A 10,973-nucleotide genomic window follows, 5' to 3' on the forward strand; every position below is an offset into this window, starting at 1 on the left:
ATGATTTGCCCATGGTTTAACTATGGATGTAACCATGGTTTAACTAGATTCCTTTTAACTATCTAAAAATTAACCATGGTTGTACTATGACAACTAACCATGGTTAATAGTTATTCGTTACATTTCAGTGAGCTGACGCTTTTTTTTATCCGAAGCGACTTACAGGCTTTTGGTTACATTCTCTGGATCAATGTTAGGTGCCTTGCTCAAGGGCGCTTCAGCCATGGATGGAGGTCTATGGAATGGTGAGGGCAGGATACGAACCTGCAATCCTGTGATCTAGAGTCCAACTCCCTAGCCATTACACCATGGCTACTCACATGTAGTTATTCAGGGTTTTCGTGTTTTCTTGGGTAACCAAGAAAACCATGGTTCGTGACTATGGTTTAACCATGCACCCCTTCCCCCCACCATGCTTTTTAAAACCATGGTTTTAAAAAAGGGCTTTTTGGGTGGGCGACCATGGTTAAAATAAAACGTGGTTTGGGGGGAACCATGGTTTATGGTAAAGAGTATACTATGGGTATACCATAAGTTAAGTAGTTAGAGAGAAAAAAACACGCACATCCGTCTCAAAAAGATTGGGTGCAGGAGCAGCAAAAATACCATGAAAAAACTGAAAGAAAAGTCCGCGACACCAAGCTCCTATTGCTCTTTTTTTAATGTGACGTTTCGGGCAGCATGCCCTTACGTCACATTAAAAAAGAGCAACAGGAGCTTGGTGTCGCGGACTTTTCTTTCAGTTTTTTCAATATACCATAAGTTAAACCATAGTCACAAACCATGGTTGTCATGGTTACACTAAAAACCATGGTTAACTATAATCCCTGGTAAATCTATGGTAAAACCGTGATTAGTTTTCATAGTACAACCATGGTTAATCTTTGTAAGGGCTACTACTATGACAGCTACTGTACTAGAACTATGGTTGGTTGATAGTACTTGGAATCACCATGAAATGTGGTAGTAAAACCATGGCATTACAACCATGGTCCGTTTTCTTAAGGGGAGAGTAATCATGAAATACCATGGTAGAACCATGTTACTGCATAAAAATCACAGTAATACCATAGTAAGCCATAGTACAATTATGGTAGGTTCAGAGTAGCCTACTTCTTAGAGTAACCATGACATACCATGGCAGAACCATGATAGGCCTAATCATAGTAATACCATAATAAACAATGGTCCATTTTCGTAAGGGCTATAGCAGGTATCAGGTCAATACAATGACATAAAGTGAAAGACTATAATGACACCATATCATGTACATTTACAATTGAACTGATGGAATAAATGCATACATTGTGTTGCAAGACATCAAATAAGGGTTAACGTTCGGCGAGAAGGTCGCTACCGTGGAATAGCAGCACGACAGAGAGAATCTTTAGACCCCGACACGGAGCGGAGGGGTCTTGTTCTCTCTGAAGTGCTGCTATTCCACAAAGCGACCGACTCGCCGAAAGTTAACCCGCTTATTATATGGATATACTTAAATGATTCATACATGGCGGGGACATTTCTTTAGGCCTATTTAATGTTAAGATTGTTGCTGCGCAAAACAAAACAGTGCCGTTGTGAAACGCTAGGCAACAGCTAGGTAGCCAGGACAACAGGTGTTGTCTATCACAGCAGCTGATTAGAGTCTTGTTGAAAAGTCGCTTTAGCAGTGAAAAGTCTTGTTGCCATTGACAGCGGTCTGTAATAGACCAACCCGTCCGTTATCGAAAAATAACAGACGTGCGAACGTTGGGGAGCCCCGTTGAAATGAATGGAGCATTCGACCGATGACGTCACAACCATATAATAAATAGGCTATATAGGCCTAAATAAAGCACATTAATAGCCCGACAATGGCCTAGTGACTTAGACATGCCATTAGACCGTCAGACCATTGAATCATTCCCTTGACATCTGATTGTCTACACATAAACATGATGAACACTCACAATATGGCAACATGTTAACATCCAGACACGTATAAAGGAGTCCACCAGGGCAAGTAGAAATTAACACAAATTCATCAACGTCACATTTGGATTGCTAGCGTGGTTTTCAGGTACACATATCTCATGGATAGCCTGTAGGACATGGAAAAGGCAGAAGTAGGTTTTTTTGTATCATTAGACTCGTTATTGATAGGCACTGATAATTCCATGCACAGTGTTCCCACTGACTGTGATGATACCGTACATTGAGTTTGCCGCTAAGGTACAATTACCAACCAGCCTATTCTCAGAGCTTCATTCTTATACTTACCCCATTGGGCTTTTTGGTCTGATTGGTTGCCAAGAATGTTTTGTCCAGTCTAAATGCTTTCAAGCTTTCTCCGTCTAGAGAACAGGCACTTAGAACAGGATAAACAAGAGTGGACTTAGGGCCAATCCCATTTGTATTTTTCTACCCCTACCCCTACGCCTTAACCCTACCCCTTACCCCTCCAAACGGAGTCTGCCTGTCCAAACCCCTCCTTTTTGAGGGCTACAAAGTCCTCCCCCTTACCCCTACCCCTCTGCCTTAATGACTATTGGGATACCCCTACCCCTACCCAAAACGGAGGGGAGGGGTAAGGGTTAGGGTCAAGGGGTGAATTGAGATTGGGCCTAAGACAGAGGACAAACAGGAGTGGACAAGTGAACGTAAACAGCTTCCTGTGAATAATGTATCGTAGATAGAAGTGCATTAGCAGTACTAGGTCTCGTGAAATGGTCTGATAAAAGTGCGTTAGTAGATGCTCTGTGAAAGTGTGTTAATGAATACTCCGCTAGACATGCAATAATTAATGTATGACTTTGGTAAATGGTGGTGGAGGAGAAGGCCTCAGGATGGAACCTACACAACATAACTGTGGTAAAAAAAAGTTGAAATGTACTCTGTTACAGATAACATTTGGTCCCACTCAAATAGAGTGATAATTTTGCACTCTGATCAGTGTAACAGATAATTTTGCTCGATATTGTGTAAATAGGAGTTGTACTGTTTACATTATGCTGGCCACTTGCAGAATTTTACACTGACTTTTAACTCCACAATTAGTGTGGAGTTTGACTCTCCACAGTGTTAGAACATATATCTGTATATATCAGTCATATATCTGGATTTAGTCTGAAATTGACACCCCGTTTCTTTTACTGCGTAGGAAGTGAATGGTGCTGCCCAGAGGCCAGTGGAGACTGGGAGATGCAGCAGGTCTGATCTCAGGACAGCACAAAGATGGAGGCCAGGGGCACCAGCAGGAGCAGCAGGTTCTTGCCAACCGTCCCTGCGCCGTTACACAGATCCGTATCACAGCAGAGGGTCTTCAGTCCAGCAGCCTCAATGTTAATGTCACAGGCCGCTTGAAGCCCACAGGACTTTATGAAGGCTCCTTCTTTACCGGTTTCTGGAAGAAGAGAAGGTTTCACCAAAGATTTGTTGTGAGCTTAAACATGTTAAGTTATTTTTTGGGGGAGGAGGAAAGTAATGGGGGAGAGAGCCGTGAGGATTGGGAAATGACCCCGACCCGGAACTGAACCCAGGTCTCCGGCGTAACAGTCAGTGCCCTAGCTGTTTGAGTCCCGTATGAGTACTAATGTTTACAACGCCAAAATATGGGTCTCTAAAGAAAAAGGTTGAGAATCACTGCGGTAGGGTAAAACTATAATGTTGCTGTAAAAAGAAATGTTGTTGTCACTACCCACCCATTTTCAGGCAGCGGTCTTGAAGCGGAGGACAGCTCATTGGTTTGTCGGTGCAGCGATCGCCAGCACAAACATAACACTGCAGGAAATCTTAAGGGAAGCAGAGGAGAAACACTGTTAAGTATGGCAGGTCAAGGTCATAAAAATGAACAAGTGTGTGTGTGTGTGTGTGTGTGTGTGTGTGTGTGTGTGTGTGTGTGTGTGTGTGTGTGTGTGTGTGTGTGTGTGTGTGTGTGTGTGTGTGAGACGGAGAGAGAGAGAGAGAGAGTTATGTACTATATGTTTACTGCAATGTGCAATAATGCGTATCAGTTCTTTGTGTATGTTTTGTATTTGTGTAGGCCTATTTATGCAAGCTGTCAGACACCTTAATTTCCCTCAGGATTAATAAAAGTATACTCTGCTCTACTTCTTTACCGTAGATGCCGTATCCATCACTCCTTTGTATTGGAATGAAAGGCTGATTGGAATGAAAGTATTGCTGCCACTTTTTGGTGGTATAACCAAATATTTTATTAGAAGAGCAAGATACATCAAGCCCATACATTTCCTGGATCTGTGTGGCGTAAGGTGAACACCTTTTTAGGAGACCTTCGGTTAGGAGACCTTTGGAGAGTTTAGGTTGAGAATAAATGGAGTTCCCTTTGTGCTGTAGATGGCGATAGCGCACATCTGATGCAAACCGCCACCAAAACACCACAAAAAGAGAAGACAAAGAAGGAGACAAAGCCCCCCTAGGAGACTGAACATGAGCACACTCATTTGCATTGGGTAGGCAGGGTTTGGGGTATCTTACTCTACTAAGAAAATCTTTGGTATAACGCTGACAGTAAGGTGATGAACACATTATCCTGTAGGGGGCAGTAACACAACATCTATGAAAAACATAGCATAGCGGCCACGACAGAAAGCTAAACTCCAACTCCCATTGTCATTGTGACACAGCACTCCACAGCACACAAGTGAACACTGCACACAACGAAATTGCATTCATGCCTCACCCGTGCAAGGGGGCAGCCCTCAGTGGCGCCCCATGGGGAGCAGTGCGGTGGGACGGTACCATGCTCAGGGTACCTCAGTCATGGAGGAGGATGGGGGAGAGCACTGGTTGATTACTCCCCCCACCAACCTGGCGGGTCGGAAGTCGAACCGGCAACCTCTGGGAGGCAAGTCTGACGCCCTAACCGCTCACCCATGACTGCAACATGGCATCTAATACTCTTATCCATGGATCAAGGTTAGGAGAGAACTCAGCGCATCATCCAGCTGCCTTGCAATAGCACAATATCAATGAAAATGAGGAAATGGAGCACACTGCAGCTTGTATTTTTCATTTTTATTTGCTGCAGACAAGTGACTGTTTCGATGTTGTTATAACATCTTAGAATGTCAGTCACTCACTTGTTTGTGCTGAAGATAAAAGAAAAAGTTTAAGCAGCAGTGTGCGCCAGCACCTTCTTTTCAGATTATGCAAGGTGTTAGACATTCATGGACGATTGTGTGTTGAGGGGTCAATGCGGTGAGAGAGGGTGAATGTGCTGTAGATTTGAGTGTCAGAGGATAAATGAGAGAGTGAGTAAGTGTCCGTGAGAGGGTGAGAATGTTCCTGTTAGCTGGGTGCAATTTCTGGAATACTTTCAACATACTTTTAACAAACATAGCCTACATCACCAGGGTCGCATTTATTCTGAGGTTTTAATTGTAGATGTATTGTTTAGTTGTCAAAATTCAGAATTAGACCTAGACAGAGCCAAAAGATCAGTTTCTTACAGATAGGCTCAGTACTTTTAGACAAGAGAGAATCTTCACAGAAAGTGTTACCTGCAGTGGAAACCAGGCTAGCCAGGATGACAATGCTGAGTGCAGTCTTGCGAGACATTTCTTATAACATAAGAGGAAAAAAGAGGAAGTTATGAAAAAAAGATGAAGTAACTGAGCAACTGTACGCCTCTCATTTTAATAAACATAAATTGTGTCTATGGGCTATTTGTGTCTTTAAAATGGCCATGCCCCAAGTCTAATGCTCCAAGCTGCATCTTCAAGAATAGGCCTACGGAGAATAGATTATTGACACACACAGACACAATATTTTGTTGACAAATGGGAAGAAGACTGAAATGTTGGCAAATCATTCCACAATTCCATATCCATCAACCCCTCCTTCCACAAATCCCACACTGGCCAATATGTTGTTCTTACCCATCCAAAGACATGGCCATTTCAACACCAGACTCCTTTCTATGGTTTTCACATGTGTCACTCAATGACAAACGGGGTGTGGCACCTCCACTGACCTGACTATCACAGGATACTTTCAATGAAATCATATGATTTAGTAATAAGAACAACACAGTCATTCTTATCGTATTGCATTTTAACAATATTAAACGAGGGGAAACATATCTGCAAAGACACTAGGAATAAACTGTGCTAGAGCATCCAATCTTCAATATGAATTTTAGCTCTAAAACTGCAGTTACTGGGTCAGTGCAGAATCACGTTTTGACACAGAAAACGCCCGTCTGCCTTTTGCGTTTTAAAACAATCTTGACAAAACTAGACACTTAACGCATGTGTTTACAAAGGTTTATGGTTTGTTTCAATTCATAGGGCCCATGAGCGTTCATGATCATAATTTATTCTTACTGTTTAGGGCCTATTATTTGCGGATTGGAGAACCGGCGTCATGAAAATCAACTATTCCAGTTACTCCGTATTTCAAGACCAGATTATATTGCCATTCACGGCTAATAAACCATGTCTTTTTCCTGTTTGAAATAGCTTACAAGTAGGCTAAACTTACCGGAGGAGCTGACAAGTCTTCAAAATCCCACAAGACCCAAAGACTTCAACAGATAATTCGTGTAAATCAGTGCGTAATATCGCCTATACGTCAGGATGTGAGCTAGCTGAGAGCAGAAAATGAAAGTCGGCTATTGTTGAAGCCGCGCCCAGGGCTTCTGTTTTTGATTACCGAACATCTGCACCGGTTATATTTAGCTCCTGTATATGTTACCCATGCCAGAGCCCTTGATAAGAACCCATGCCTTCCCTAGTCTACGCAAGAGGCCTAGTCCTTGGTCCCACGAGGAAATGATCAGAAGTGCTGTTTTATACAGAAGCACTGGCATGTGATTGAAACGGATCCCAATATAGGCCTATCTGAGCACCGCAGTCATATCAGATGCGGTGATATCCGCAACCCTGTAGCGGCACACTTTCTCTCTGAGGGACACAGATGCAATTCCTTGGGATAATGTGTCATTTTGGGAACATTGTTGTTTCATATCAGCTGACTCTATGCCCGCCCTTTCCTTATCTATAAGAACTGTCACTCTCGGGCTGACACACACCTATACACCTGACGAAGACCGCCTGAGGTCGAAACGTTGTGTTCAAATAAATCAGTGAGCGGATTTCCTTTCTTCCTTTACGTTTGTTTGATCCACCTGTTTTACTGGATGTGCGCCTACCTACACTTCTAAATAGGATTCTATAGGCCTACCATGTCATGTTTGAAGGGCGATTGTGCAATAGGTAGGCTCAGGCTGATAAGTCGGGTGTATGTAGCAGCATGGAATTGTTAACCGGTGCCGGTGTCCTGTCGATATGAGCGACCCGTCGAGATGTGATTCTTTTCGCTACTGAGCAGGCGCACGCATGCGCACACCCTCGCGGCGGTTTTCGCGGGTGATTGCCCATCGAATTGTGAGACCGCAGTTTACGATAGGATCCCCTGAGACAGTCAACTTTAGTGACTCAATCTGTATGAAATAGCGTGGATCATCCAGCAGATCATACACCTGTGTAGTGACTCAGACTTAACTTGGTTCTCCAACCCAGCAGCGCTTTTTGTAGCCTACCCGTAATTATATCAGGCATATTCTCAATTTGGAAAATCTGCGAAATAGCGTGGCCTCGAACATTTGCTACTTTGTTGCCTAACCGTAATCGCTCACACACGCAGCCTCGAACATTGTAACATCGATCAGAAAATAGGCCTACTATTTATGTTGAGAGGCGTTCTCATTGCAAAATGGAAAAAAATCGCCACCTCTGATTGAGCTGTCAAAATGTTCCCTCCACCCTTTTCACTCAAGAATTTGAATCGACTGCATTGTAAAATGCCTGAACATGATAATAAGAAATGCACTGGTGGGGATGTTTAGAAAATGATCCCGGTCATTAAAAGAGGTGTTGCCCATAAATTGACAGACATCTGCCAAAACAAAGCCTCTATCTGCTATCTGCATCTGCTATCTGGGAATCTCTGATCGCGCTTGTTTATCCCCATAGCACATCATTTCATATGGCGTTGCCTTGCGAGCCCACGTCGCATTGAAACCAAACTAACAGCAAATGGCTGCATTAAACAACCCGTAACCAGGCCCTGATCCCAAACACTTTCTCCAGTATTTGCGCAAACTCAACTCACTCTTTCATATGGCACGTTTCTTAACTTGCTCAAACGAGAGGCTCACGGTTTTTTAGTGGTCAGCAGCCGCACGTTCTTATTAAACTCCGCACGAACGATTGCACACCCCTGTCCGTGAAATAAACAAAGTAGGCCTAATGGTTATTAAAACAGTCCTACTTGGACCGATTGAAACGCCTTCCGCGGAAAATCAAGGTCGCTCATTTAGATGAGGCATCGCAAATCGATAGAACACCACTATCGAATAGGGCGACCGGTCGCTCATCTCGACGAGGCAACACATCTCGACAGAACACCGGTGTTCTGTCGAGATGTGTTGCCTCGTCGAGATGAGCGACCAGTCGCCCTATTCGATAGTGGTGTTCTATCGATTTGCGATGCCTCATCTAAATGAGCGACCCTGACTTTCCGCGGAAGGCGTTTCAATCGGTCCACGTAGGACTGTTTTAATAACCATTACTTTGTTTATTTCACGGACAGGGGTGTGCAATCGTTCGTGCGGAGTTTAGTAAGAACATGCGGCTGCTGACAACCGTGAGCCTCTCGTTTGAGCAAGTTAAGAAACGTGACATATGAAAGAGACTGAGTTGAGTTTGCGCGCAAATACTGGAGAAAGTGTTTGGGATCAGGGCCTGGCTACGGGTTGTTTAATGCAGTCATTTTGCTGTTGGTTTGGTTTCAATGCGACGTGGTCTCGCAATTAAGGCAAATTGCTACATGAAATCATGTGCTATGGGGATAAACGCGGTTTAGATATTCCCAGATAGCGTATTGTTGTGTCTTTGTTTTGGCAGATGTCATCTTTTAATGACCGGAATCATATTTCCATTACATCCCCACCAGTGCATTTCTTATTACCATGTTGAGGCATTTTACAATGCAGTCGATTCAAATTCTTGAGTGAAAAGGGTGGAGGGAGCATTTTGACAGCTCAATCAGAGGTGGCGATTTTTTTCCATTTTGCAATGAGAACGCCTCCTCTACATAGTCTTTTCTGATCGATGTTACAATGTTCGAGGCTGAGTGTGTGAGCGATTACGGTTAGGCAACAAAGTAGCAAATGTACGAGGCCACGCTATTTCGCAGATTTTCCAATGATCTGCTGGATGATCCACGCTATTTCCCGTTTCCCCCCCAGGGGATATAGCCTACCGGTATCGTAACTTTCAGTCCATGACAGTCGGTGGACAGGCTGTAGGCTAACTAGACTATGGATGACTGGTGGTAACCTCAGGAGGACATAGGCTACGTAGTTTGAGTCACTAAAGTTGACACTCTCAGGGGATCCTATCGTAACTTGCGCTACAGTTTGAGTCACTAAAGTTGACAGTCTCAGGGGATCCTGTCGTAACTTGCGGTCTCACAATTCGATGGGCAATCACCCGCGAAAACCACCGCGAGGGTGTGCGCATGCGTGCGCATGCTCAGTAGAGAAGAGAATCACATCTCGATGGGTCGCTCATTTAGACAGGACACCGGCATGCATGTCACATGCTTTGTTTCAGGACCACAGACAGCGGCATTTGACGTAACGCCGTAGCGGTCATAAGCATATTCTAGGCCACTTTATGGTCAAACCCATTGTGAAATGCATGGAGCTGGTTTTACCATGAGGCTGACAAGTCTATTGCATCAGGCACTCCATGGTGAATCTTAACAAAAAATATTTTAAAGGTCCATGTCTATATTTTGCCTAGGGCCCATAAAATGAGTTTATTTCCAGAATGCATGCTACCCATTCACTAATGTTACCTTTTTCATGAATACTTACCACCACCATCAAACTCTTAAGTATTCATTATGAATGTGAATTTTTCCCTTTTATTCATTTTTTTTTTTATTTCACTTTTATTTACTTTCATACATGAAAAGGGGGGTCTTTTCCATGGTCCGATATTTTGAATTTCCAGAAATAGCCATTTTTAGCTTTCCTGGTGAACCAAAAGCTATGTGTTGACGCCCAGGGGGCTGTTACTTACAGGCTACTGGTTCACCAGGAAAATTTTTAGCTGCAAAAATGACTGCACTTGGGCCATACTTGAAAATATTAGTTTATTACTTAGTAAACTTTCGTGAAAAGACCAAATTTGGCAATAGGCCTCCCAGTTTCAATGAGCAGCATTGTTGCAGTACCTTTTTTGACCATGTTCTGCACAGTGTCCCTTTAAATCAAATGACTAGACTTTACTGTAAGAACTTATCGTTTTCATCCCATCCTGTATGTGTAAGTTACATGCACAGGCATTTTGTTGATGTAGCCTAACTGAATTGGTAACACGGTATTCATTTCGTACTGCACTTCCAACTTAACAATAACTTGCAGCGTGGCCTACATGTAGAGTTGTAGGCTACATAAAATACCCTATGTTTAGAATATGCATTTCAATTGTTAATTTTATGTCTCTTTGGAACACTTACCTTCCAGAAGGTGTCAAACATTTCTCCGCGCGCTATCTGCGAAACAGGGGCTACTAACTAACCCTGATCATGTTAATAGTTTTATTCTGTACATGTTTGACTTCAATAGGTCTCGCCAAAGTCACAAGACGGGCGACTTTGCAGGTGAACTTCCGTATTTTATTTAGGGACTGTACGTTATTTACCGGGGGGGGGAGGGCTGGTGCGCTGGAAGTCCGGTCAAAAAAAAAAATCATGGCCCCCATGGCCCTCCCCCCACTTCAATTTTGTTTTCCCATGGCCCTCCCCCTACAGGTAAAAAAAAAATGTAAAATTGGTAGATGAACAACCATCATGAGAACAGTCAGAGTAGCCTACATCAAGGGCGGTTGTCTGCACTATTATGTGCTATCGATATCAGTGGATACCTATGAGAAGCCGCTAGAATCTACCTCTGCGGC

General features: G+C 43.4%; 1 protein-coding gene across 1 annotated transcript; it reads right to left on the minus strand.

The window, feature by feature from the left end:
- Positions 1 to 1,814: 1,814 nt before the first annotated feature.
- LOC134437719 (ly-6/neurotoxin-like protein 1) lies at positions 1,815 to 6,647 on the minus strand. The gene is made up of 4 exons (XM_063187238.1): positions 6,484 to 6,647; positions 5,502 to 5,561; positions 3,681 to 3,770; positions 1,815 to 3,382 (listed from the first exon to the last, which is right to left on the minus strand). The coding sequence occupies exons 2-4, from the start codon at positions 5,557 to 5,559 to the stop codon at positions 3,198 to 3,200; spliced, it is 333 nt and encodes a 110-aa protein (XP_063043308.1). The 5' UTR covers positions 5,560 to 5,561; positions 6,484 to 6,647; the 3' UTR covers positions 1,815 to 3,197.
- Between the last annotated feature and the right edge of the window lie 4,326 nt (positions 6,648 to 10,973).

Source organism: Engraulis encrasicolus, chromosome 21 (genome assembly GCF_034702125.1).
Source record: "Engraulis encrasicolus isolate BLACKSEA-1 chromosome 21, IST_EnEncr_1.0, whole genome shotgun sequence".
NCBI classification, from domain to species: Eukaryota; Metazoa; Chordata; class Actinopteri; order Clupeiformes; family Engraulidae; genus Engraulis; species Engraulis encrasicolus.

Excerpts from the sequence above, each read along its gene's own strand:
- LOC134437719 (XM_063187238.1), bottom strand. The coding sequence starts at position 5,559 with ATGTCTCGCAAGACTGCACTCAGCATTGTCATCCTGGCTAGCCTGGTT. Across the intron at positions 3,771-5,501 it reads TAGCCTGGTTTCCACTGCAG|ATTTCCTGCAGTGTTATGTT; the intron begins GTAACACTTTCT and ends GCTTCCCTTAAG. Across the intron at positions 3,383-3,680 it reads AGACCGCTGCCTGAAAATGG|AAACCGGTAAAGAAGGAGCC; the intron begins GTGGGTAGTGAC and ends CTCTTCTTCCAG.